Source organism: Salvelinus fontinalis, chromosome 25, assembly GCF_029448725.1.
Source record: "Salvelinus fontinalis isolate EN_2023a chromosome 25, ASM2944872v1, whole genome shotgun sequence".
NCBI lineage: Eukaryota > Metazoa > Chordata > Actinopteri > Salmoniformes > Salmonidae > Salvelinus > Salvelinus fontinalis.
The window spans coordinates 17,830,061-17,857,775 of NC_074689.1; the positions used below are offsets into that span (position 1 = coordinate 17,830,061).

General features: G+C 42.3%; 4 protein-coding genes across 8 annotated transcripts; 1 reads left to right on the forward strand and 3 right to left on the reverse strand.

Annotated features, from left to right (window-relative positions):
- Positions 1-2,651: 2,651 nt before the first annotated feature.
- On the reverse strand, positions 2,652-5,915 carry LOC129822927 (F-box/SPRY domain-containing protein 1-like). Of its 2 annotated transcripts, none has more exons than XM_055881486.1 (3): positions 5,365-5,915; positions 4,563-4,919; positions 2,652-4,146 (listed from the first exon to the last, which is right to left on the reverse strand). In XM_055881486.1, the coding sequence occupies exons 1-3, from the start codon at positions 5,662-5,664 to the stop codon at positions 3,961-3,963; spliced, it is 843 nt and encodes a 280-aa protein (XP_055737461.1). In that variant the 5' UTR covers positions 5,665-5,915; the 3' UTR covers positions 2,652-3,960. The 2 variants fall into 2 exon arrangements, with proteins under 2 accessions (XP_055737461.1, XP_055737460.1); XM_055881485.1 differs by having other exon boundaries at positions 2,652-4,167; positions 5,365-5,911.
- Positions 4,799-25,229, forward strand: LOC129822928 (myelin-associated neurite-outgrowth inhibitor-like). Of its 2 annotated transcripts, none has more exons than XM_055881488.1 (7): positions 4,799-4,907; positions 13,648-13,742; positions 13,889-13,975; positions 18,166-18,308; positions 22,432-22,618; positions 22,766-22,878; positions 23,179-25,229. In XM_055881488.1, the coding sequence occupies exons 2-6, from the start codon at positions 13,667-13,669 to the stop codon at positions 22,864-22,866; spliced, it is 594 nt and encodes a 197-aa protein (XP_055737463.1). In that variant the 5' UTR covers positions 4,799-4,907; positions 13,648-13,666; the 3' UTR covers positions 22,867-22,878; positions 23,179-25,229. The 2 variants fall into 2 exon arrangements, with proteins under 2 accessions (XP_055737463.1, XP_055737462.1); XM_055881487.1 differs by lacking the exon at positions 4,799-4,907 and adding an exon at positions 12,972-13,087.
- On the reverse strand, positions 8,911-9,973 carry LOC129822929 (putative nuclease HARBI1). The gene is made up of 2 exons (XM_055881489.1): positions 9,778-9,973; positions 8,911-9,683 (listed from the first exon to the last, which is right to left on the reverse strand). Exons 1-2 carry the CDS (start codon positions 9,887-9,889, stop codon positions 9,313-9,315), a joined length of 483 nt encoding a protein of 160 aa, XP_055737464.1. The 5' UTR covers positions 9,890-9,973; the 3' UTR covers positions 8,911-9,312.
- Positions 10,177-12,699, reverse strand: LOC129822926 (uncharacterized). Of its 3 annotated transcripts, XM_055881483.1 has the most exons (9): positions 12,260-12,663; positions 11,894-11,964; positions 11,630-11,806; positions 11,478-11,539; positions 11,309-11,395; positions 11,179-11,220; positions 10,937-11,110; positions 10,824-10,859; positions 10,177-10,725 (listed from the first exon to the last, which is right to left on the reverse strand). In XM_055881483.1, the coding sequence occupies exons 1-8, from the start codon at positions 12,415-12,417 to the stop codon at positions 10,824-10,826; spliced, it is 807 nt and encodes a 268-aa protein (XP_055737458.1). In that variant the 5' UTR covers positions 12,418-12,663; the 3' UTR covers positions 10,177-10,725. The 3 variants fall into 3 exon arrangements, with proteins under 3 accessions (XP_055737458.1, XP_055737456.1, XP_055737457.1); XM_055881481.1 differs by having other exon boundaries at positions 10,824-11,110; positions 12,260-12,698; XM_055881482.1 differs by lacking the exon at positions 11,179-11,220 and having other exon boundaries at positions 10,824-11,110; positions 12,260-12,699.
- Positions 25,230-27,715: the final 2,486 nt, after the last annotated feature.

Sequence of the window (27,715 nt, forward strand, 5' to 3'; positions counted from 1 at the left end):
GCTTTTAGTATTTGCGGAAGCAGGCAAGCAACGGAAACCAAAGTCACATGGACAAGCAAGATCATACATATAGGTTCGCAGGCTTAGGTCAGAGATATGCATGTCCTGTACTGCATTACACATATTGCATTGGAACTAGAAGATTCCCTATATTTTTATGTGATGCATTTCATGCATGCCCATAGTACATAAGTGTCAATTTATGTTATTTGCAGATAATAGACTTACATCAAATGCAACTTTCTCACCTATCTGTTTCTATTTGGGAATTCTGGGTTAAAATACCTTTTTCAAAGTATTTTTTAAAATACTGTTGCAATGTGAAGTGCTTCATCCTCTCACAAAAAAAATGGTATAATTGGAAACCTGCCATCCACACCATGATTTGTTTGTGTAGGCTTATCTTGTCTACTACAAAAACCTACCGACAAACCCCATTCTCACCTCTCACTCTCCAACTCCTGTTTCTGAACATCAGATACTACAGAGAGGAAACCACTCAACACTCACACCCTTCCTGCCTAGCTGACACTTTTGCAACAGCCAAGGGAACGATTTGATTCTTTGCATTTTGTTCAGCTACTTTGACACGTCATACTGACATTTACACTGTAAATACTCAACCAGCCCTCTCATTTACCATGAACCATTGGAAGAGAAACACAGCTTTTTTTCAGTAGCCTAGTACCTGGTTGTGGTCTTACTGACCATGACATACGAGTTTACCACCAAACAGATTAAAATTGGTGCAGCCCATGTGCTCTCTCTCTCCACACACACGCACACATTGAGAAAGTACAGGTAATTACGTTTAATTCTGTGGCCTACAGTGTAGTTTGTGTCGTGTATTTTCCCATAGTTCTGGAATTAGAATAGGGAATTAGAATCAGGAAGTGATGGAGCTGTCATCGCAGTGGTGATTTGTTGGGGCTTCCTTCCTGTTTTCATGCAATGAGTCCTCTCCTCTCGTTCTAATTTCTGACTTGATTAAGTGATTGGCAGCTGAAGCCAGCTTTATGCTCAGTTGAATTCATTAATTCAGTTGACATTCATTTTTCATAGGCTTAGTCTCCCTTCAAATATTAAGCCTAGATCTCTTTTCTTCCAATATCCCATTTAGAAAAACACATTTATGCCTGTTTTAAAAACTGTACACAGTACAAACTACACACATAGACATCCCTCATGGGCTCCCGAGTGGCGCAGAGGTCTAAGGTACTGCATCTCAGTGCTAGAGGTATCACTGCAGACACCCTGGTTCGAATCCAGGCTGTATCACAACTGGCTGTGATTGGGAGTCCCATAGGGCGGCGCACAATTGGCCCAGTGTCGTCCGGGTTTGGCCGGTGTATGCCGTCATTGTAAATAAGAATTTGATCTTAACTGACATGCCTAGTTAAATAAAATACAAAAAATGAAATGCTCCCTCATCAAAAGTGTGTGTGCAGCATTGAGGGAGAACCCCACTGACATGCTAAGCTTTCGTGTGGTTGAAACACACACCCAGGAAGCTTGACAAACTGGTACATTATTGTCGCAAACTATACTGAACAAAATTATAAACATATCATGCAACAATTACAGTTCATATAAGGAAGTCAGTCAATTGAAATAAATGTATTAGGCCCAAATCTATGGATTTCACATGACTGGGAATACAGATATGCATCTGTTGGTCACAGATACCCTAGAAAAAGGTAGGGGTGTGGATCAGATAACAAGTCAGTATCTGGTGACCACCATTTGCCTCAGGCAGCGTGACACATTTCCTTCGCATAGAGTTGAACGTTGTCCTACTCCTCTTCAATGGCTGTGCGAAGTTGATGGATATTGGCGGGATCTGGAACACGCCGTTGATCCAGAGCATCCCAAACATGCTCAATGGGTGACATGTCTGGTGAGTATGCAGGCCATGGAAAAACTGGGACATTTTTAGCTTCTAGGAATTGTGTACAGATTCTTGCGACATGGGGCTGTGCATTATCATGCTGAAACATGAGGTGATGTTGGCGAATGAATGGCACGACAATGGGCCTCAGGATCTTGTCACGGTATCTCTGTCTTTTCACATTGCTATCGATAAAATGCGATTGTGTTCGTTGTCTGTAGATTATGCCTGCCCATACCATAACTTCACCGCCACCATGGGGCATTCTGTTCAAGACCCTCACCAGGGTCTTGACCTGACTGCAGTTTGGCATCATAACCGACTTCAGTGGGCAAATGCTCACCTTCGATGGCCACTGGCACGCTGGAGAAGTGTGCTCTGCACAGATGAATCTCAGTTTCGACTGTACCGGGCAGATGCCAGACTGTGTGTATGGCGTTGTGTGGGTGAACAGTTTGCTGATGTCAGCCTATGGTAGGGAAATTAACATGACATTTTCTGGCAAAAGTTCTGGTGGAAATTCCTGTAGTCACTTTCCCAATTGCACGCTCCCTGAAAACTTGAGACATCTGTGGCATTGTGTTGTGTGACAAAACTGCACATTTTAGAGTGGCATTTTATTGTCCCCTGCACAAGGTGTAAAGATCATGCTGTTTAATCAGCTTCTTGATATGCCACACCTGTCAGGTGGATGGATTATCTTGGCAAAGGGATATAAACAAATTTGTTCCAGATTTTGAGAGAGAAGGTTTTTGTGAGTATGGAAAATTCTTGGGATCTTTTATTTCAGCTCATGAAACATAGGACCTACACATTACATGTTGCGTTTATATTTTTTTTCAGTTTATATCAGAAACCTGCCAACACTTGTCACCTGGGGCATAGGAAATTACATAGAGACCTACACTATGCTGCAGTTAACTCAGCCCACAAACACCAACTGTATGAGAAAGTCAGACAAAACAGAAATCATTTGATTGTAGAGAAAGGGAGAGTATAATATGACTAGAGACATTGAAAGGTGGCTTTCAATTTGAGAAATAAGTAAAATAATGTCCTATTTGTACTTATTATGGATCCCCATTAGCTGCTGCCAAGGGGTCCAGCATAATTAAGGCAGTTTATACAATTTAAAGAAAAACAGTACAATACATTCACAGATTTCACAACAAATATCATTGGGTGGTTCTTATTTTATTTAGAATATAGAAGTCAATGATTGCCCTCTTGTGGAAGCATTATGGAACACTCAATCAATCATTACAGACTGGCACCAGGTAGACTTTATTTTGAAGGTTCCATGACCTCTTCAATAGTACCAAGAATTAAAACCTATAAATAAATATAATGAAATAATATGATGAATACCACCACAATTAAAATGGATTCACAGTAGCATAGTCTCCTCACTTCTGCTCTCCTATACAATGTATCTGAAGAGAGGAGACGTTTCAGTTTCACTGCAATGACTAGCTTTTCTACTGAAGCAGTCTTTTCCAAGTGTCTCATACGGTATAGTCCTCTGAAGTGTCCCCCTTGCTGTTCCATCCATGGCAGTTACACGTGTACTCTAGAAATGTTACAGCTTGTATTGTCACACATACGTTATGATTTGTGATTTGTCTTTATTTGCCACAGTTCATATTTGGTTTTGCCTCATAGGAACAGACATCATAAAACCGTCCGCATGTACAGGACTCAGTGTTGTTACTTCATAAAATAACAAAAAAATAAGTAAAGTCCTCCCGTACTGTAAATAAAATGGTCCAGCAGCTGAAGTGGATAGGATCCACGTTGTGTCAGAAACACCTTTGAAACAGCCCCCAGTCCCCCACCCTCCATCAATCATCACTTCCCAAAACCCTAGTCAAACCCTCTTGTCCATCAATGATCACTTCCCCCACTCTGGTCAAATCCTCTTGTCCATCAATAGTTCACTCTCATCCATGTTGATTTTGTAGTCCATTCCTGTGGTTGTGGAATGTTGGTTGACACCGAGAGGATTCTAAACTATCAGTCATTATCCTTGGCACACCTGATGTGACGTGGCACCAGCTGGTGTTGTGTCGGTGCTACCCATCCAGAGGCTTGCCAAGGTAGACCATGGTCACCTCAGTGTTGCCATAGACAGCTGAGACGGCCGGGAAGAGGCAGGCTTTAGGCAGCCCTCTGAAGGCCACTCCCAGAAACTCAAAGCCTCTCTCGAAGGCCAGGGTCTTGTTATCCATGTCAAGAATCACTCGTATCCTCTCCCCAATCTGTGGATGGACACCATTACACTAGAAAGTAATATAACAATAAGTAACAGCTACAATACAGGGAATGGTTCTCTTTCACGCTACAATTAAAACATGATTACTGTTGATAGAACTTCTAATTTAAGGTAGCGTTCTTCTTGACATGCATTCGACTGCACAGGCCTAACTCATCCCACAAATAAATGTTTATAATATTTCAACTAGAATCACTTCATTGGGATGGGTCATCAGCCTAAAACAATGGCTTAGAACTTCAATTGAACATTTTTAGTTCATGCATACAGATATGTTGTCTGTTCCTGTCTGCAGCCTACCCCATGGTGACAAAGTCCCTGAACTCCGGCACTAATCTCACTGCTTAGCTGTCGTTTCCGTTGCAATTATCAATACGACCCAGGAGAAAAACGTTAACCTACCTGGTATTTGGGTGCGTTGTTGCACTGAGGGAAGTTCCCGTTGACCTCCCCATTGTGGAGCAGGTTGTTATCCACCAGATTCCAGCCCCAGCTCTGGTCGTCACTGCCCAGGAGGGCCACATAGCCCTGGCATTGTATGGCAGCACGCTTGGTGGCAATGCCGATCACTGCCACGGTCCCCAGGGGCCCCTCCCACCAGATCTCCCAGGCATGGCGGCCCTCATAGAAGCCGATCTTGCCGCGGGCTCCGTCGGTGCTCTGGGCAATGGGGTTGCGGTGAAGGGTGAAACCGTTCTTCTTCACGTAGACGTTGCGTGAGCAGTCGTGGGAACTCAGAGCGTGCAGGTAGGATTTGAGCTGCAGGAGAGGCAGACAAAGATGTGCTAGGGTTTTGAAGAGGACATAAATCCAAGTGATTGAGAGCAGAATCAACATGCATACCAGCAACCAAAAATCATTGCTATTCCATTTTACTTAAAATATTATCTCATTCAAGGAAATGATTGCACCTTGCTTATGGATCGTATTTAATGCTGGCGTTGCTGCATAAATAAACAACTGGGCGTGTGTGTATAGACGGCTAGCCACTAGTCTGTGCATGGCAGACAGGGTGACTCATACCATTGATGAGTAGCCTAGGCTATGATTGAATGGCAAGTTGATGTGTGCTGATTGGGTTTGTGATCTTTCCACAACGTGGTATCTTCTGGATTGAAATCTAAATCTGTAACAACAGCTATAGGCCTTCACTTCGGTCTTCAAATAGTAAACAAACGTTATTAGCTTAGCTAGTAGCTGCTACCTTTCCCTTGTATGTTGTCAGATTGCAAAGAATGTCGGAGCGAAGTGCCTCTTCACTAAGAGAGCGAGCGCACAGACTCCGCCACACCTCGCTGTTCTCATCGGCGAGGCAGTTGTTCCAGTGCCAGCACACAAACGAGCACCGCATCAAATCATACAAGTCCAGATAGGAGAACACATGCTCCAAAACCCGACTAGGTAGCCTGCCTACTATTCCCACTTCTCCGCCCGCTGCAGCATGGGACGACCCAGCTGAGCTACAACTGGCAGCGGACGCCCCTCCGGCGGCCGCTCCCGACATAATTTGCTAAATTGAGAATAACGACCGATGAACAGTGTTTTACAGCATAAATTGTTAACTAAAATGTATTAAAATTGACCATTTCTAAATACTAGCTAAATCACGGCAGTGATATTGTCACGCATTTAATTCGATGGACCCAGACCCGGTTAACGTGGGAAGACAAACGCGAAATCCAGTCAGGTCCCGGACATTTTTGTATGGCAATGATAAATCATACATTTCTAAATTAAATATTTATTCTGATCCGCCATCTTCAATTATAAAGAAGGAGACAAAAGATAATCCCATGATCAACGTTTTGTCTTAAATTATAATAGGTGTATTTTACTTTGTGTACCTGTTAGGACCTTTGTCGGTCATACAGCGGCCCTCGCAGCTGATCTACAGTCAGTTTAGATTTGTACCTTTTAGAGTTCATCCTCAAATTTGAAGTATGGTTTACTGATTGATCCTAGATCTGTTCACAGGGTCAATTTCTATTCTGTGGGTTGCCCTAATTAAGTGATAATGCCCTCGAAGGCGTTGTTTGGAGGATATTGGCACGGGTGCCATATCCTCCAAACACAGGCTTCGAGGGCATTATCACTTTTATACAACTGGTTACCAACAAATAATGATTGACAGATGTTCATTAAAAATGTTATTTTGATTAATTTATTCATACTATTTCTTCCTTCCACAAGATATAGTCCAGACACAAATCTATGATTGCTACCCAAGCCAGCTGGTTCGTTCTACTGGTTCGGTGGCCAGAGACGTGACCCAGTCGTTCAGTCTTTTTGTTCTGTATCTATGGACGCGACCCAGTCGTTCGTTCTAAATGTTCCATCGCCATACTGGCTGGTAACGTTCTTATCCCTTGCTTGCCAGCTAGCCAACTACGGCAAACTTCAAACAGTGCAGACAGAATAACAGTAGCTGCATTTGTTTAAACTGTTTGCTAGTGACATTTATTTGGATACATCCATAACAATAAGCTAATGAGGCACGATTTCGCCTGGCATAGAAAATGTGTTTTCTCGTTAGGACACTGTTGTTCAGAGGAGCTAGCCAACAACACAGCTAACACACAAACTTCAAACTGAAGCTGGAAACAATTAGTGTATAAAATTGAGTTCAGGCACATGCCCATTCATCAGATGGACACATTTCCTCTCCCAGACCCCCACATGAACGTGTGTTTGAGCACATACACACCTCACTCCCCTTCTTGGCTTCCATGGCAACCCCAAAGGGAACCTTTCCCCAATAGAATATTTCCCCCACGGAAACCACACCTGTTGACATTCTCACAAACAATCGCAACATTGTTTCAATAGTTGAAGGAACTTTTCTTGCAGTTCTGGTATATAAAGCTTTTTTTAGGCCTTGCTCAAAATTAATTCTGTAGCGGCACAATGACCAAACGATATACTTACTGTATGGGAGGCTCTTGATCATATCTTTGATCATGACACTGATGAGGAGGAGAGAGTCCTTGTTAAACTTTGACACAAAGTAGTCTTTGATAAATAGCACAATTTGTTTCATCTGAGTATTTGTTGTAGTCAAAATAATCCATACATTATGCTTTTTTTAACTCAAAAACGAGTTGTATGAGCTCAGGTCAATGAGGCCTACAGGCCATAAATAGCAAATAGAAGTTCAAAACAGTACTGTTCACAATAACTTCAGTTGATAAAAAGATTTAACACAACATTAGGTGTTAATATATGTATTATTATGGATTTATAGCTGGGGCGGTCATTTTGGACCGGGAACACAGAATTAATTCACATGAAATGAACATAACAGGAAGGTTAAAATGCCTATTTAGTCTGTTCCATCTGACTGTGCAATCGACTGTCTCATCAGCCCAGGCAGGGAAGTTATAAACTTGATCTCCACTATAAAAAAGCATATAGACATGATCACATTTCTTTTAGTCTAACATTCAGCCAGTCGAAACCATGAATCAGCTGGCATCATTTTCATGAATATATACAAAGAAATGTCAATTGAAAAAATGTAAAACGAAACGAAGTGCAGCTAGTTTGCGGTCTTTGTAGTCTCACCCAATCATTTCTATTGACTGGTCAAAATGACCGGGAACACCACAGGTGTAAAAAAGTTAAATAAAACACCCAAAATGTACTTTGTGTGTTCAGATGCCCTGTGTGGACAAAGTCATGGAACCTTATGAAAATCAGATTAAAATAACTACATTTTTTCAGAGAACTTGTAAATCGGTCCAATTAGACCGGAACACAGCAGGAGGGTTAAGGTCATATATTTAGCCGGTGGTAACTTGTGGAATAGACACCGACTGGAATGCGCTTTTAACCAATCAACATTCAGGATTAGACCCACCCGTTGTATAATACTCATGGTTAGAATTGTTATTCGATGGATGCAAGAATGCTTCTTTCAGGTTTGATACCGAGTTGATGAGTTATATAATGGTGTATAAAATGTTTCACATAAATGCCGTCCCAGACCCAGAGAGACAGTAAAGCGAAAGTCAACATTTTACACAGTACCACATCAGGGGCCTGTTGCACAAAACTAGGATAAGGGATTAAGCCAGGATATCTTGGTGATCCTGGCTCAATTGATCCGTAATCCGGTTGCACTAAAGATGGATAGGGGGCAGGAGGATATGTTATGGTATAAATTACCATGGAGATTTATTCTGTGGAGCTAGCCTGCTCCAGACCAGGCTAAATTCCAGGATCTATTTAATCTCATCCCTAATGTCAGTCAGCAGTCACCACAAATGGAAACCAATAGTTATTTCACTGCTCACTATACATTGTTATCACATATAACTAGACCCACTGTCATTATTTAAACGTTTGTGATCATTAATTTCAATGATTTTGGATAATTTTTAGATGATGTTGCTATCATTAGATAATTTACAGTTTCCCATAGACTATAAGGCTATATATAAAATGATAGAATATTAGGGCCACAGAGGGGAAAAAAACACAAGTAATAATATTGTAACCAGTTGTTTTAAAGGAGGACAGTTAAAATGACAGATGTGGGGCATTTCGTGAAATTGTACTTCAGTATGGTTTCATAAACAAAGACATGCTGATGTGCCAGAATATTAAGTATCACATTGTCATAAGTATCAAAACTGTAAAAACAATATGTAGCTTTTCTGCAGAAAGAACCAGCCTCATAAATATATGACTTTATCCTTTTTCTTCAGTGTGGCCCTAGTACTCTGTCATATAAACAAATACACATTCCATATGAATATAAAAACACAATGTGTAACATTATGTTCCTTTATTGAATAAGGACAAAACAAAGCAGGTAAACCGTCAGCTCCTTTCGAAACTGAAGTCACAGTGACTCTACAAGATGGAAAGCACAGAATCCAAGCATATTATACAAAATGATACATACACATTCAAAGGTCTGTATATAACACACCCTGCATGTCTGCACACTAAAATAAATGCAGGACAAATCCATACACATCAACTGAACAGACAAATGAATGGATGCAGTAGCCTCCCTGCAGCCTTGTATTACACACAGTATACCGCACAAACATCATAAGAGGCCAAATTCGTAAAAAAACAAACCCCAAAAAAACCAAATTCCTCTGCCACCGCAGGACATATTTAACCAAAATTGAAAGCACACATACTAACTAAAATAATTCAACACATATTGGTCCCTCAGCAGCCGACCACTGTCGTCATCAGGGAAGATTGCCGGATTGTCCCAGTCCATGGCTGGTGGCACTCTGGGGGCCCTCTCCTTCCTCAGGCAGGCCACATTGTGGAGGACAGCACAAGCCACAGTAATATCACATGCCCTAACAGGGCTGACCCTTAATTTGTGAAGGCAGTGAAAGCGTGCCTTCAGGAGGCCAAAGGTCATTTCAACTCTGGCCCTGGTCCTGGCATGGGCATGGTTGTAGGCCTGCTGTGCTTCCTGGGGGTCTGTGAAAGGTGTCAGGAGAAAAGGCTGGCAGCCATACCCCCTGTCTCCCAGCAACACACCAGAGAATTCACCTGTCAACACAAAATCTCATCATTACTACCTCATAAACACAATGATATTCTTGACACAGCCATGATGGTTATAAATAGGGGTTGTGTGGCTTACCTTGTGATAGGCACTGATAGATTTCAGAGGCCCGAAAGATTCTGGAGTCATGGACTGAGCCAGGCCATTTTGCCACAACATTGCTGATCACACAGTCAGCATTGCAGACCATCTGAAATCATAAGATGAGGAATATTACACCAATCAATGCACATCACTGGCAATGCAGAGTGTTCGTCAATGGACAATATCAAAAAGTTATGTTCACCTGAACATTAATGCTGTGAAAGGATTTCCTATTCACAAAATCGGCCTCATGGGCACCTGAGGGGGCTTTTATCCTTATGTGTGTGCAGTCCACTGCACCAATGACATTGGGGAAACCTGTCACACAAAGTAATGAGTATCCTACTATGTGTTAACAGTTGTCCTGTAATTTGTAGATCCTCTTACCTGCAATCCTATAGAACTCCTCTTTGATTTCACAGAGTCTTCTGTGGCCAGGGAAGGAGATGAAGACATCTGCTAATGCTTTGATAGCCAGACACACACTCCTTATTGTGCGGCAAATTGTGGCCTTGTTCAGCTGTTCTGCATCCCCCACTGAGTACAGGAAGGCTCCACTAGCAAAAAAGCGCAAGGCCACACAAACCATTTGCTCCACACTCAGTGCATGGCTCCGTGCAGTGCGGTGCTTAATCCTGGGACCCAGTAGTCTGCATAGATGCCTGATGCCATCTGCAGAAAACCTGTATCTTTCATATAGATGGTCATCAGGGAAGGCCAGTGGGTCCAACCGGTCCCTGAAGACCCTTTCTCGCCTGAAGGCTCTCCTCAGCACAAGTGCTTCTTCATCCACCACATCTCGCACGAATGGGCATGCCCTTGTCAGAGCAGAAAGGAACACACAATTTTGGGCCTTCATATAGGCTAGTGGCCACACCTGGTGCTGGGGGGGTGGGCAAAAGAGGGCGATGCCTTATAACGATGACTTGGTTGTACTGATTGCTGGGAAAATAAAAAAAACCTTAGAAAGATGCCACCGTCCTGTGTGCTCACAATAAGAGCTCATATGTCATGGCTCACTTGACTTTACGAGAATATACCTAATTTTTATTTTGAGCTGTGTCATCTTCTTGGAGCTGGGGGAGGAAAGAAAAATAATGATTAATACATGTGTTACAGTTAGCATACAGTGTACATTGAAGGCATCTCTCACCTCCCTCTCAAGTTTTTTTATTTCAAGGTCCAGTTTCCTAATTGTCCTCTTTTTTATTTCGGACTCCAGTGCAAGATTTTCCATCTTTTTCTTCTTGTACTGAATGTCTATGTCTGCCAGTTCTATTTGGTGCCGGAGGTGGTTGCCATACAACTTTCTGATAGCTTGTGAGCTCTGTGAACACAATACAATTAGCGCAGCTGGAATTTGGCAGGATGTGGTGTCATTTTATTAATACGCACTATGTTGCCAGGCTGGTTTTCCCACTGTATAGCATCTGGGTCCTGTAAAAGAAATTCGATTTTTTTGATTTTGATGAGGACTCCTCACCATTGTAGAGTAAATAGTACTTTCACAGTCTTAACATGATACCTCATGCCTTCTGGAATCCAGAGAGATGGTCTCCTCCTCATCATCGTCTTCATCATGTGCTGTTGCTGCTGCACTGGGGCCTTCACCCTATCACATTTAATCGGATTCATATTGAAGCTAGTAGACAAGACATGCCAGGCCTACAGTATGCCTTTGATGGAGTACTCACTGGATCAGCATCGTCTGGTGCTTGTGCTGGTGGCTCTAACAGGAACACAGTGCTGCCAGACACTGCAAGGCAATAGGTAAATCAAAGTCAGACAGTCCAAATTGATTCAATATGAATGTGGTTGTATCCCATGTAGAGATGGAAGGACATACCTTGAATGAAGCGGGTGGCATCTTGGGAGGAACCTATGCTCGTCTCTTTCCCCCCAGGTATCCCCTCTAAGACGGGCCTGCCTTTATTTAGCTCCAAGGCCATGTCCTCTGCTGGGGTAAGGTCAGCCTTTGGTGACCCACCACCCGTGCCTTGTCTGTGGGCATTCTTTTTCACTGCTAAAATAGTACAGACAATGTGTGAGCAGGCACCTTCTGGGTACAATATATGCTTGTGCTTTGTTAAATATTAGTCAGGGACCATACCATTCTGCAGAATGTTCTTGTATTTGATTTTGACCTGCTGCCATGTCCGTTTTGGCCCGTTCATGTTTAATCTACACACACACACACACACACACACACACACATTTAATGGAGTCACACTGCAAAAAATTACTTGGTATTTTTGTCTTGTTTTCAGTAAAAATATCAAAAAATGTATCATAGCTTTATACAGTGTGATGGAGTTACTTTACACAATTTCACTCATATCTGCAGTGCATTTCAATTAAAAATTTAACCGTTTCATAATTACAGTACAACTGCATTTTTGGAGATGTGAATTAAATATTTGAATTGTAATTGTGATGTTTCAGCGGAGCGGTGACTGTGTAATTGTGCACTACTTACGCATTCAGGCGGTCTGCAATACTTTGCCACGCTTTTTCTCTTTGCTTTATCACTGTGGCGGTGTTGCCTTTCTTCTTAATTATATCTTTTACCTCCTCGTATGCCTCCATGAGGATTTGTGCTTCCGACAGGGAAAAGTACGCGGCTCTAGTTGCCATGGTAAATCAGTTAATCTGTGATCTGTGGCGGGGTCTATTTGAGTGAGCCGTGAGCGCGCACCTATCCAGGATTGGTTTCACCTGGCTTAATGAATCCGTGTCTGCTCATCCTGGCTTGGTTTTTGTGCAACCAATTAAGCCTGGACGCACATGTTTTGGCTTCATTGAGCTCAGCTGAGTCATTTATCCCGGATGTCTTAATTCTACTTTTGTGCAACAGGCCCCTGGTGACATGGGCAAGATGAGCTTCATACAGCTTTCAAAACAACTGGGAACTCGGAACTCGTAAATCCCTGAATTACGATATCAATGCTTTCAAGATAACTGGAACCTCGGGAAAAAACGAGCACCGATTGGGAAAAATGGTTTTGAACGGTCATCCAACTCGGAATTCCATGTCGGAAACTCGGGCATCTTTCTAGAGCTCCGACTTTCCGACATAAAGATCACTAACGTCATGATTGTACCTTGTTTTTCCTGAGATCCCAGTTTTCTTGAAAGCGCCACAAACTGTACTCGGAAGTGACGCCAGCTGCTGGATAATTTTTGTGTCCAGTGAGCCAAGCATAAAAAAGTGTCAACTCAACCAGACAGTGAGAACCAAAATACAATACCCAAAAGTAAAGAGTCGAGCCAAAGAACAGCAGTCGGAAACTGAGAAATTACAACTGTGAGTACCATTGAAAACTAGAGCTAACATCACAGTTGACATCTATTGTTAAACATGTTGCCAATATTGGCAAAGACGAAGAGATAGTTGAAGGGTGACTGGAAGAGCCAGTACAAGATAAATAGAGAACGTTAGATGCTAAACACCCGGCCCTTGTGTTTTTGTGGAGTTACTGCATCGCCTATTGATAAACGCATGTCTGTTAGGTAGCTAGCTAAATTAGTATAGCTACCTGATGGAATTTATCAGCACAGACGGACATGTTTTAAATCTAGTTTGTTTAAATCTAGCTTTCTAGCTACGCATTTTATATTTCGATAACCAACATACATTTAGCTAGCTAACGTTAGCTACTGCTGCGATCAAGGCAAGGGTCCCATTACGTTTAACCACAGGCATCAAGCGAAAGGGCGCCGTATGATGGCTAATTATGAATGAGAAAAATCATTGATCAATGTAACGTTAGCTAGTTACTTAGCCACCGAATAATAATAATAATAATAATAATTTTTTACAATCTGAATGAATTTTCTCAACAATGTGTCTTGTCTTTGTTGCAGTATCTGAAAGGAGTGCATTATGAACCCAGTCTACAACCCTGCACCGACAGGGGTCCCCTATGTCAACCCTAAGGGACATTTAGTAGGATACCCAGGTAAGCAGTGTAACTAGTGTGTAATGGATTGGGAAATGTATACCGCCCAAACAGACCAGTGGGTAATTAACGCACACCATTTCTCTAAATGTATGTCTGACGCTTCTGATTTTCTTGTCACTTATATATGCCCTTTGACTCTGCAGCTGGATTTCCTGCGGGGTACTCGGCTGGCCCTGCTTACACTCCCAACATGTACCATCCTGGAGGCAACCACCCAGCCTTCCCCACAGGTAAGTTATCAGTCCCTCTCAGAGAGCTGCATGTAGCCTACTCTTGTACAGTGAGTGCATAGATTGTTTTTGCATGTGATCCCTAGGAATTGAACCCACAACCTTAGTGTTATGCATGACGCAACTCGGAGTGCCTGGATACAGCCCTTAGCTGTGGTATATTCTGCCCATATACCACAAGCCCCCAAGGTGCCTTATTGCTATTATAAACTGGTTACCAACATAATTAGACCAGTAAAAATACATGTTTTGTCATACCCGTGGTATACAGTAGTACCAGTCAAAAGTTTGGATACACCTACTCATTCAAAGGTTTTTCAGCACTCCATCACTCTCCCTCCTGGTCAAATAGCCCTTACACAGCCTGGAGGTGTGTTTTGGGTCATTGTCCTGTTGAAAAACAAATGATAGACCCACTAAGCGCAAACCAGATGGGATGGCTTATTGCTGCAGAATTCTGTGGTAGCCATGCTGGTTAAGTGTGCCTTGAATTCTAAATAAATCACTGACAGTGTCACCAGCAAAGCACCATCACACCTCCTCCTCCATGCTTCACGGTGGGAACCAAACATGCGGAGATCATCCGTTCATCTACTCTGTGTGTCACAGACACGGCAGTTGGAACCAAAAATCTCAAATATGTACTCCTCAGACCAAAGGCCAGATTTCCACTGGTCTAATGTACATTGCTTGTGTTTCTTGGCCCAGTCAAGTCTCTTCTTCATATTGGTGTCCGTTAGTAGTGGTTTCTTATGCAGCAATTTGACCAGGATGGCCTGATATGACGCAGTCTCTGAACAGTTGATGTTGATGTGTCTGTTACTTGAACTCTGTGAAGCATTTATTTGTGCTGCAATTTCTGAGGCTGGTAACTCTAATGAACTTATCCTCTGCAGCAGAGGTAACTCTGGGTCTTCCTTTCCTGTGACAGTCCTCGTGAGAGCCAGTTTCATCATAGTGCTTAATGTTTTTTTTGACTGCACTTGAAGAAACTTTGAAAGTTCTTGACATTTTCCGGATTGACTGACCTTGATGTCTTAAAGTACTGATGGACTGTCGTTTCTCTTTGCTTATTTGAGCAGTTCTTGCCATAATATTGACTTGGTATTTTACCAAATAGGGCTATCTTCTGTATACCACCCCTACCTTGTCACAACACAACCGATTGGCTCAAACGCATTAAGAAGGAAAGAAATTCCACAAATGAACTTTTTAACAAAGCACAACTGTTAATTGAAATGCATTCCAGGTGACTACTTCATGAAGCTGGTTGAAAGAAAGCCAAGAGTGTGCAAAGCTGTCATCAAGGCAAAGGGTGGCTACTTTGAAAAATGTCATGTATAAAATATATTTTGATTTGTTTAATACGTTTTTTGATACTACATGATTCCATATGTGTTCATAGTTTTGATGTTTTCACTATTATTCTATGATGTAGAAAATAGTAAAAATAAAGAAAAACCTTGGAATGAATAGGTGTGTCCAAACTTTTGACTGGTACTGTATGTGTGTATATATTTACATTACATTACAGTTGAAGTCGCAAGTTTACATACACCTTAGCCAAATACATTTAAACTAAACATTTTCACAATTCCTGACATTTAATCCTAGTAAAAATTCCTTGTCTTTGGTCAGTTAGGATCACCACTTTATTTTAAGAATGTGAAATGTCAGAATAATAGCAGAGAGATTGATTTATTTCAGCTTTTATTTTTTTCATCACATTCCCAGTGGGTCAGAAGTTTACATACCCTCAATTGGTAGCATTGCCTTTAAATTGTTTATCTTGGGTCAAACGTTTCATGTAGCCTTCCACAAGCTTCCCACAATAGGTTGGGTGCATTTTAGGCCATTCCTCCTGACAGAGCTGGTGTAACTGAGTCAGGTTTGTAGGCCTCCTTGCTCGCACACACTTTCAGTTCTGCCCACACATTTTCTATAGGATTGAGGTCAGGGCTTTGTGATGGCCACTCCAATATCTTGACTTTGTTGTCCTTAAGCCATTTTGCCACAACTTTGGAAGTATGTTTGGGGTCATTGTCCATTTGGAAGACCCATTTGCGACCAAGCTTTAACTTCCTGACTGATGTCTTGAGATGTTGCTTCAATATATCCACATCATTTTCTTCCTCGTGATGCCATCTGTTTCGTGAGGTTCACCAGTCCCTCCTTCAGCAAAGCATCCCACAACATGATGCCACCCCCGTGCTTCACGGTTGGGATGGTGTTCTTCGGCTTGCAAGCCCCACCCTTTTCCTCCAAACATAACGATGGTCCTTCTTAAGTATAGGGGCAGTATTTTTGTTTTTGACTAAAAAACGTACCCATTTGAAACTGCCTATTTCTCAGCCCCTGAAACTAGAATATGCATATAATTGTCAGATTAGGATAGAAAAAAACTCTAAAGTTTCCAAAACAGTCAAAATTTTGTCTGTGAGTTAAACAGAACTGATATTGCAGGCTAAAACCTGAGGAAAATCCAATCAAGAAGTGCGCCTGTTTTTGAAACCTCTCTGTTCTTATGCATCCCTATTACCCATTTAAAGGGATATCAACCAGATTCCTTTTTCTATGGCTTCCCTAAGGTGTCAACAGCCTTTAGACATAGTTTCAGGCTTTTATTTTGAAAAATGAGCGTGAACGACCACATTGCGTAAGTGGATAGGTGGGGGCTCTCAGAGTGAGTTGTGCGCAAAAGAGAAAGGCGGCCATTGTTATTCCCGGTCCTAGTGAAAAACCAACAGTCCCGGTTGATATATTATCGAATAGATATTTGAAAAACACCCTGAGGATTGATTATAAAAAACGTTTGACATGTTTCTGTGGACATTATGGATATAATTTGGAATTTTTGTCTGCGTTGTCGTGACCGTTCTTTCCGGTGGATTCCTGGGTATAACGCACCAAACGAACGGAGGTATTTGGATATAAAAAATATCTTTATGGAACAAAAGGAACATTTGTTGTCTAACTGGGAGTCTCGTGAGTGAAAACATCCGAAGATCATCAAAGGTAAACTATTCATTTGATTGCTTTTCTGATTTTCGTGACCAAGTTACCTGATGCTAAGTGTACTTAATGTTTTGTCGAGCGATCGATAAACGTACACAAACGCTTGTATTGCTTTCGCTGTAAAGCATAATTTCAAAATCTGAGACAACAGGTGGATTAACAAAAGGCTACGGTGTGTTTTGCAATATTGCACTTGTGATTTCATGAATATGAATATTTTCTAGTAATATTATTTGACTGTGGCGCTATGCTATTCAGCGTTGCTGATGACAATTATCACGGATCCGGGATGGGTGGTTCAGAAAGGTTATGGCCAAACAGTTCTATTTTTATTTCATCAGACCAGAGGACATTTTTTCAAAAAGTACGATCTTTGTCCCCATGTGCAGTTCAACCCGTAGTCTGGCTTTTTTATGGCAGTTTTGGAGCAGTGGCTTCTTCCTTGCTGAGCGGCCTTTCACGTTATGTCGATATAGGACTCGTTTTACTGTGGATATGGATGCTTTTGTACCTGTTTCCTCCAGCATCTTCACAAGGTCCTTTTTTTCTGAGGTCTTGGCTTATTTCTTATGATTTTCCCATGATGTCAAGCAAAGAGGCACTGAGTTTGAAGGTAGGCCTTGAAATATATCCACAGGTGCACCTCCAATTGACTCAAATGATGTCAATTAGCCTATCAGAAGCTTCTAAAGCCATGATATCATTTTCTGGAATTTTCCAAGCTGTGTAAAGGCACAGTCAACTTAGTGTATGTAAACTTCTGACCCACTGGAATTGTGATACATTGAAATAATCTGTCTGTAAACAATTGTTGGAAAAATGACTTGTGTCATGCACAAAGTAGATGCCCTAACCGACTTGCCAAAACTATAGTTTGTTAACAAGAAATGTGTGGAGTGGTTGAAAAACAAGTTATGACTCCAACCTAAGTGTATGTAAACTTCCGACTTCAACTGTATATATTTTTGTTGCTCAGAACGTGGTGGGCCAAATAAAACCACTGGCAGACCAAATTCGTCCCACGGGCCACCAGTTGGGGAACCCTGCCTATGGACAAAGGCCTAAAATGTGCTTTTTTGGGGGTTTTCCCTGTTAAAATGTGTAATACCCTAGACGGTGTGTTAACAACGCCTTTCCTTGCTGTGTGTTTATATCTCTGAAACCCTCTCTTATAGGTTACGCTCCGGGCACTTCTTTTAAAATGACCTGCTTGCCCACCACGGGGGCTGTCCCACCCTACTCCTCATCACCCAACCTCTATCCTGCAGCAGCCTTCCCTGTGAGGAGCACCTACCCCCAACAGAACCCCTACACACAGGTCAGTTAGTCAGTCAGTTAGTCAACTGACATCATCTGCCTCTGCCGTCTGAAGTAGTATGATGTAACTGAAACTGTTTATCTTATTTGTTGTACTGCAGAATTGGTATTTTATAGCTGCATTGTTACAAGGTCATAAGTTACATAGGTCAGACGGAATGTAATAATATCTGTCTGCCTTAGACAATTCAGATACACATTAGCTTGCTGCTTATTGCTGCTGTAGTTGTACTTGTCTCACTGTGGCACTGACATTTGTATTGGTATTTACTCGTTCTGGGGTCCAGCAACATTAAGGCAGTTACAGTTGATGTCGGAAGTTTACATACACTTAGGTTGGAGTCATCCCTGAAACACTTCGGCGAGCAGGCCTTTCTAATCGACCTGGCCGGGTATCCTGGAAGGACATTGATCTCACCCCGTCAGTAGAGGATGCCTGGTTATTTAAAAAAAATGCCTTCCTCACCATCTTAAATAAACATGCCCCATTCAAGAAATTTAGAACCAGGAACAGATATAGCCCTTGGTTCTCTCCAGACCTGACTGCCCTTAACCAACACAAAAACATCCAATGGCGTTCTGCGTTAGCATCGAACAGCCCACGTGATATGCAACTTTTCAGGGAAGCTAGAAACCAATATACACAGGCAGTTAGAAAAGCCAAGGCTAGCTTTTTCAAGCAGAAATTTGCTTCCTGCAACACAAACTCAAAAAAGTTCTGGGACACTGTAAAGTCCATGGAGAATAGAACACTTCCTCCCAGCTGCCAACTGCACTGAGGACAGGAAACTCAGTCACCACCGATAAATCCACTATAATTGAACATTTCAATAAGCATTTTTCTACGGCTGGCCATGCTTTCCACCTGGCTACCCCTACCCTGGTCAACAGCACTGCACCCCCCCACAGCAACTCGCCCAAGCCTTCCCCATTTCTCCTTCTCCCAAATCCAGTCAGCTGATGTTCTGAAAGAGTTGCAAAATCTGGACCCCTACAAATCAGCCGGGCTAGACAATCTGGACCCTTTCTTTCTAAAATTATCTGCCGAAATTGTTGCAACCCCTATTACTAGCCTGTTCAACCTCTCTTTCGTGTTGTCTGAGATTCCCAAAGATTGGAAAGTAGCTGCGGTCATCCCCCTCTTCAAAGGGGAGGGACACTCTTGACTGCTACAGACCTATATCTATCCTGCCCTGCCTTTCTAAGGTCTTCGAAAGCCAAGTCAACAAACAGATTACCGACCATTTCAAATCCCACCATACATTCTCCGCTATGCAATCTGGTTTCAGAGCTGGTCATGGGTGCACCTCAGCCACGCTCAAGGTCCTAAACGATATCCTAACCGCCATCGATAAGAAACAATACTGTGCAGCCGTATTCATTGACCTGGCCAAGGCTTTCGACTCTGTCAATCACCACATCCTCATCGGCAGACTCAATAGCCTTGGTTTCTCAAATGATTGCCTCGCCTGGTTCACCAACTACTTCTCTGATAGAGTCCTGTGTGTCAAATCGGAGGGCCTGTTGTCCGGGCCTCTGGCAGTCTCTATGGCGGTGCCATACGGTTCAATTCTTGGACCGATTCTCTTCTCTGTAGACATCAACGATGTCGCTCTTGCTGCTGGTGAGTCTCTGATCCACCTCTACGTAGACAACACCATTCTGTATACTTCTGGCCCTTCTTTGGACACTGTGTTAACAACCCTCCAGACGAGCTTCAATGCCATACAACTCTCCTTCCGTGGCCTCCAACTGCTCTTAAATACAAGTAAAACTAAATGCATGCTCTTCATCCGATCGCTGCCTGCACCTGCCCGCCCGTCCAACATCACTACTCTGAACGGTTCTGACTTAGAATATGTGGACAACTACAAATACCTAGGTGCCTGGTTAGATTGTAAACTCTCCTTCCAGACTCACATCAAACATCTCCAATCCAAAGTTAAATCTAGAATTGGCTTCCTATTTCGCAACAAAGCATCCTTCACTCATGCTGCCAAACATACCCTCGTAAAACTGACCATCCTACCAATCGTCGACTTCGGTGATGTCATTTACAAAATAGCCTCCAATACCCTACTCAATAAACTGGATGTAGTCTATCACAGTGCCATCCGTTTTGTCACCAAAGCCCCATATACTACCCACCACTGCGACCTGTACGCTCTCGTTGGCTGGCCCTCGCATACTCGTCGCCAAACCCACTGGCTCCAGGTCATCTACAAGACCCTGCTAGGTAAAGTCCCCCCTTATCTCAGCTCACTGGTCACCATAGCAGCACCCACCTGTAGCACGCGCTCCAGCAGGTATATCTCTCTGGTCACCCCCAAAACCAATTCTTCCTTTGGCCGCCTCTCCTTCCAGTTCTCTGCTGCCAATGACTGGAACGAACTACAAAAATCTCGGAAACTGGAAACACTTATCTCCCTCACTAGCTTTAAGCACCAGCTGTCAGAGCAGCTCACAGATTACTGCACCTGTACATAGCCCATCTATAATTTAGCCCAAACAACTACCTCTTCCCCTACTGTATTTATTTATTTTGCTCCTTTGCACCCCATTATTTATATCTCTACTTTGCACATTCTTCCACTGCAAATCTACCATTCCAGTGTTTTACTTGCTATATTGTATTTACTTCGCCACCATGGCCTTTTTTTGCCTTTACCTCCCTTATCTCACTTAATTTGCTCACATTGTATATAGACTTATTTTTTTACTGTATGTTTGTTTTACTCCATGTGTAACTCTGGGTAGTTGTATGTGTCGAACTGCTTTGCTTTATCTTGGCCAGGTCGCAATTGTAAATGAGAACTTGTTCTCAACTTGCCTACCTGTTTAAATAAAAAATAATCTCTTTTTTCAACCACTCCACAAATTTCTTGTTAACAAACTATAGTTTTGGCAAGTCGGTTAGGACATCTACTTTGTCCATGACACAAGTAATTTTTCCAACAATTATTTACAGACAGATTATTTACACTTATAATTCACTGTATCACAATTCCAGTGGCTCAAAAGTTTACATACGCTAAGTTGACAGTGCCTTTAAACAGCTTGGAAAATTCCAGAAAATGATGTCATGGCTTTAGAAGCTTCTGATAGGCTAATTTACATAATTTCAGTCAATTGGTGGTGTACCTGTGGATGTATTTCAAGGCCTACCTTCAAACTCAGTGCCTCTTTGCTTGACATCATGGGAAAATCAAAAGAAATCAGCCAAGACCTTGGGGAAAAAATGATGGACCTCCACAAGTCTGGTCCATCCTTGTGAGCAATTTCCAAACGCCTGAAGGTACCACTTTCATCTGTACAAATAATAGTACGCAAGTATAAACACCATGGGACCACGCAGCCGTCATACCGCTCAGGAAGGAGATGCGTTTTGTCTCCTAGAGATGAACGTACTTTGGTGCGAAAAGTGCAAATCAATCCCAGAACAACAGCAAAGGACCTTGTGAAGATGCTGGAGGAAACAGGTACAAAAGTATGTATGTCCACAGTAAAACGAGTCCTATATCGACATAACTTGAAAGGCCGCTCAGCAAGGAAGAAGCCACTGCTCCAAAACCGCCATAAAAAAGCCAGACTACGATTTGCATCTGCACATGGGGACAAGGATTGTACTTTTTGGGGTGCTTTGCTGCAGGAGGGACTGGTGCACTTCACAGAATAGATGGCATCATGAGGTAGGAAAATTATGTGGATATATTGAAGCAACAAACCTGACTCAGTTACACCAGCTCTGTCAGGAGGAATGGGTCAATTCACCCAACCTATTGTGGGAAGCTTGTGGAAGTCTACATTAAACGTTTGACCCAAGTTAAATAATTTAAAGGCAATGCTATCAATTGTGATGAAGGAAATAAAAGCTGAAATAAATCAGTCTCTCTACTATTATTCTGACATTTCACATTCTTAAAATAAAGTGCTGATCCTAACTGACCTAAGACAGGGAATTTTTACTAGGATTAAATGTCAGGAATTGTGAAAAACTGAGTTTAAATGTATTTGGCTAAGGTTTATGTAAACTTCCGACTTCAACTGTATACACAGTTTAAAATATTACATTCTGTTTCATAAAACTGTACCTATTAACTCTTCTCTATCTTTCTCTCTCTCAGCACCAAGGCACTTACTACACACAGCCTCTGTACGCAGCCCCACCCCATGTCATTCATCACACTACAGTGGTCCAGTCCAATGGGATGCCAGCAGCTATGTATGCCCCACCCATGCATCACCAGTCCCGCCCACACAACGGCGTAGCCATGGGGATGATAGCAGGGACCACTATGGCCATGTCAGCCGGTGAGTTCCATTTAGATTATTTTTTTAATGCGTTTAGCATTTTTTAAAACTTTTTTTAAGGGATACAATTCGGTTGCAACAGTGTTAAATAAATGGGTTTTGCTCTGTCTAATTTCCGGACCTCTCCCACCTCCCTCCTTTCTCCAGGAACTTTGTTGACGCACTCCCTGACCCCCCACCAAGCTACAATGCCCACATACCGACACCCAGGCGTGCCCACCTACAGCTATGTTCCCCCCCAGTGGTAAAGTGATGGCACTGTGAGTACTAAATACATCCTCCATATCATATTCTCTCCGGTCAATATGGATGGGAATGAACACTGGGAAACAGCACTGACACTAGAATACATAATGGTTACAGTTTATAGTCAGGAAATATTTAAATGCAGGTAGGGTCTTTTTTTTGGGGGGGGGGGGGGGGGTTTAACTGTGGGCAATAGCTTCATGTCAATTAGGATAATACCCCCTGTCAGTAGAAGTACTTTTATGTGTAGAAAGACCAACAGTAGGTATTATTACTGTGTATTTAATCAACTGTTTCTCTGCTTCTCTCTTCAGGTCAGAAGATGGTAGATATGTATTCACACTCCCGTTGGTGATGACGCTCTCCGGTGTCTCTTGTCAGCTGTTCTTCCTTCCTTCTTTCCATGCATACTGTGAATCTGAAGCCCAACTACAAAACAACACCAGGTGTGTTCAGAACAGGATGAAGAGAATATTCCTACTGCTGACTATTCCTGTTTTCAATGATACTATCCAAGAATCCTTCACTCACTCTGCTGCATATCTTGTGTCTGACGGCTAAGTTGTGCTTTGTGTACTGCCTTGCGATTTTTATAGCTAACTCTGTTAAGTGGTGAAAAGGGAGTTTGAATTTGTTTTGATGTTGGGATCCATATCGAGTTGAATGCGTGTGTATATACACTGAGTATATGAACATCAGGAACACCTTCATAATATTGAGTTGCACCCCCCCCTTTGCCCTCAGAAAAGCTTTAATTCATCAGGGGATGGACTCTACAAGGTGTCAAAAGCATTCCACAGGGATGTTGGCCCATGTTGACTCCAATGGTTCCCACAGTTGTGTCAAGATGGCTGGATGTCCTTTGGGTGGTGGACCATTCTTGATAAGCATGGGAAACCAATGAGCGTGAAAAACCCAGCAGTGTTGCAGTTCTTGACACAAACCGGTGCGCCTGGCACCTACCATAACCCGGTCAAAGACACTTCAATCTTTTGTCTTGCCCATTCACCATCTGATTGGCACACATACACAATCCATGTCTCAAGGCTTGAAAGTCCTTCAATAAGTGATCATAGCTTTCACCTGGATTCACCTGGTCAGTCTCATGGAAACAGCAGGTGTTCTTAATGGTGTAAAAAAAGAAATAACACTAGCTCAATCTACCTTCCGTGACCAATGCAAAGTCATCAAAAAGAAAAATTCAAATGAACTACAAAAGAAAAAAAACTGCAGTTTTGAATCAATGATGCCATTTCTTAATGTGAAACATTAAAAGAAAGGAACAAGTTTAATTCACACAAACGGTTAACTTGAGTGTACCACACAAAGCTGTGCAGAATTTTTTTTTTTCCGTTGCTTGTTTTTGCTAATGTTGCTAGGATGCTATTATTTCTCTGGGGGAGGTCGTGTTAATATTTGTCTGTTGGCCATTTTTGTATTATGGGAAGGTGGGCCTTTTTGAGTTTTAAGCCTCTGTCTCAGATGTCTGATATCCATTCAACACGAAAACATTATTCACACTCTTTTCCTATGGAAGATGTGAACACAGACTTGAGTCCTAAAGGTCTTAGATGGGGAAAGGAAACAGAGGCCCTGAACAGTGCTTTACTTGGGTAGGAGCTCACCGGACCTGAGTACAGGCAAATGTTTTACTGCTTGAGCTCCTGTTCCCATTAGCTAAAAGTATCTGGCACCCAAAATGAGTACCGGAACCAGTTTCAGTTCAAGTCAAGTACTGGCCCTAAAGGAAGCTAACAAAATGACACATCTATTGTGACATTTCATCTATTTCTGGTCGGAAAGGATTTGAGAAAAGGAAGCAATTTAGAACTATTCGGACTCCATCCTACAGTGAGTGATGGAGCGAGAGCATTTGTATGCATGTGTGTGTGTTTGTGTATAATTCTATTTGCTGAAAGATGATTCAAATACTAAAGCCATTGTGCATACAGATGTAATGTATGTATCACACCTGAACATGTCTACAGATTATTTTCTGTTATTGGTTTGGTTTTAACCACACCAAGAGCTACAGACTTTAGAATCACTGCAAAACTGAGACATTTTAACAGGTTTTAAACTTTTATCCTGGATTTATTTTAATGGATTAAATAGATTAGAATTTGCTTTGCACTATTGGAAGAAAATACACATTTGAGATGCTCTGTTTTAAGGAAGCCAGAACTTGACATTGTTTGCTAGTTACCTCAAGGCTCCACCAGAACTCACCAATATATCATTGTCTTTGATTTGCTCATCTATATTGCCGTTTCAAGACGTCACCTCAGTTACTGAATCTGTTTTATGTGTTTTGTTTTTTTTATTTTCAAGAAAGACCAAAAAATACAATTATGAGAATTGTCAATGGTTTTTATTTCAGAATTTCATTGAATCATGTCACCTTCACATTTCTGGGGACCCAGGCTATATGGTGTTTAAGCTGACCACTATAACACATGCTCCAAGCTGTCTTCTGAAGCCTGCGTCTAGCTAGACCATGGTGATACCTTTGTTTTCAGGCTCACTGCAGTAATCTGGTCAGATAATGCAAGTCATTGTTTAAATGCCCACTAGGTGGACCATATGTCTCATATCTGCCTTCAGCGTCTACAGTCGTGGCCAAAAGTTTTGAATGACACAAATATTAATTTTCACAAAGTTTGCTGCTTCAGTGTCTTTAGATATTTTTGTCAGATGTTACTATGGAATACTGAAGTATAATTACAAGCACTTCATACGTGTCAAAGGCTTTTATTGACAATTACATGAAGTTGATGCAAAGAGTCAATATTTGCAGTGTTGACCCTTTTTCAAGACTTCTGCATTCCGCCCTGGCATGCTGTCAATTAACTTCTGGGCCACATCCTGGCGGATGGCAGCCCATTCTTGCATAATCAATGCTTGGAGTTTGAGGGTTTTTGTTTGTCACACCCGCTTCTTGAGGATTGACCACAAGTTCTCAATGGGATTAAGGTCTGGGGAGTTTCCTGGCCATGGACCCAAAATATCGATGTTTTGTTCCCCAAGCCACTTAGTTATCACTTTTGCCTTATGACAAGGTGCTCCATCATGCTGGAAAAGGCATTGTTCATCACCAAACTGTTCCTGGATGGTTGGGAGAAGTTGCTCTCGGAGGATGTGTTGGTACCATTCTTTATTCATGGCTGTGTTCTTAGGCAAGATTGTGAGTGAGCCCACTCCCTCGGCTGAGAAGCAACCCCACACATGAATGGTCTCAGGATGCTTTACTGTTGGCATGACACAGGACTGATGGTAGCGCTCACCTTGTCTTCACCGGACAAGCTTTTTTCCGGATGCCCCAAACAATCGGAAAGGGGATTCATCAGAGAAAATGACTTTACCCCAGTCCTCAGCAGTCCAATCCCCTGTACTTTTTGCAGAATATCAGTCTGTCCCTGATGTTTTTCCTGGAGAGAAGTGGCTTCTTTGATGCTCTTCTTGACACCAGGCCATCCTCCAAAGTCTTTGCCTCACCGTGCGTGCAGATGCACTCACACCTGCCTGCTGCCATTCCTGAGCAAGCTCTGTACTGGTGGTGCCCCGATCCCGCAGCTGAATCAACTTTAGGAGACGGTTCTGGCGCTTGCTGGACTTTCTTGGGTGCCCTGAAACCTTCTTCACAACAATTGAACCGCTCTCCTTGAAGTACTTGATGATCTGATAAATTGTTGATTTAGGTGCAATCTTACTGGATATCCTTGCCTGTGAAGCCCTTTTTTGTGCAATTCAGCTAGTTGTCGTCTATAAGCGACAACTGCTCAGCCACGAAGTGGTAGGCCACACAAGCTCACAGAACGGGACCGCTGAGTTCTGAAGTGTGTAAAAATCGTCTGTTGCAACACTCACGACCGAGTTCCAAACTGCTTCTGGAAGCAACGTCACCACAAGAACTGTTCGTCGGGAGCTTCATGAAATGCGTTTCTTGACAGGCCTGTACAGAGTCCTGACCTCATCCCCAGTGGCAGTTCAAGCTTGTATGGCTTCCTGGGCGAACCCCCTCCTTCAGCCCCCGCCCCAACAAAAAAAAAGCAGCACCATTATGCATTAACACATTTTTATTCAGACTTTTGGAACAACACATAAATAATCAAAACATTTAAACCTATATATACAAAAATAAGACTCTCAAATATCAAAAAGAAGTAACAAAGACAAATAGAAACAAATTGTAGTATTTAAATTAAAAAAGAGAATCAAATTATTATGCTATTACCCTATTGCTAACAAAAAACACACAAATAAAACTAAATTGCACATTCTATATCACACAAATAGAATAACACACTTATAAAGAAGAGAACCTGATTATTGCACTTCAAACAAGAAACACAAACTAAATTGCACAACTAATTGCATTGCTAATTGCATTAGTACTGTACAAAGTTAGAGGTGTGCTATTTGATAGTTTCCTTCGCTCCCCCTACTTCTGGCTTCCAGTGGGGAGACCTGAGATCAACCTACTACCGCCCCCCACCCCATCTCGTACTTCTGAGTGGGAGACCTTCCCAGGCAGTAGCCTGCCTAGCTCACAAACTAGAATCAGGGCGCCCACTCTGACAAGGCTAATTGACCCACAGTCCCACACGATGACATGATATCATTGACGTGAGGTGCAAATGAGCGATAGAAAACCGATCGCGCAAATGTCAACATTCAGAATATTTGTTTTTGGTGCGTGCGCCCCATGCCACCCCTGGCAAGATGCTGCCCTGGGCGGCTGCCCATGTCGCCTATGCTTAAATCCGCCACTGCTCAACCCCATCGAACACCTTTAGAATGAATTGGAACACCAACTGCGAGCCAGGCCTAATCGCCCAACATAAGTGCCTG

Coding starts and splice junctions, on each gene's coding strand:
- LOC129822926 (XM_055881481.1), bottom strand. CDS start 12,417: ATGGCAACTAGAGCCGCGTACTTTTCCCTGTCGGAAGCACAAATCCTC. Junction 11,965..12,259: donor ATTGCAGACCGCCTGAATGC/GTAAGTAGTGCA, acceptor GTGTGTGTGTAG/ATTAAACATGAACGGGCCAA. Junction 11,111..11,178: donor AAAACCAGCCTGGCAACATA/GTGCGTATTAAT, acceptor TTGTGTTCACAG/AGCTCACAAGCTATCAGAAA.
- LOC129822929 (XM_055881489.1), bottom strand. CDS start 9,889: ATGGTCTGCAATGCTGACTGTGTGATCAGCAATGTTGTGGCAAAATGG. Junction 9,684..9,777: donor CTATCAGTGCCTATCACAAG/GTAAGCCACACA, acceptor TTGTGTTGACAG/GTGAATTCTCTGGTGTGTTG.
- LOC129822927 (XM_055881485.1), bottom strand. CDS start 5,664: ATGTCGGGAGCGGCCGCCGGAGGGGCGTCCGCTGCCAGTTGTAGCTCA. Junction 4,920..5,364: donor TGACAACATACAAGGGAAAG/GTAGCAGCTACT, acceptor CCTCTCCTGCAG/CTCAAATCCTACCTGCACGC. Junction 4,168..4,562: donor ACAACGCACCCAAATACCAG/GTAGGTTAACGT, acceptor ATTACTTTCTAG/TGTAATGGTGTCCATCCACA.
- LOC129822928 (XM_055881488.1), top strand. CDS start 13,667: ATGAACCCAGTCTACAACCCTGCACCGACAGGGGTCCCCTATGTCAAC. Junction 13,743..13,888: donor ACATTTAGTAGGATACCCAG/GTAAGCAGTGTA, acceptor TTGACTCTGCAG/CTGGATTTCCTGCGGGGTAC. Junction 18,309..22,431: donor AACAGAACCCCTACACACAG/GTCAGTTAGTCA, acceptor TCTCTCTCTCAG/CACCAAGGCACTTACTACAC.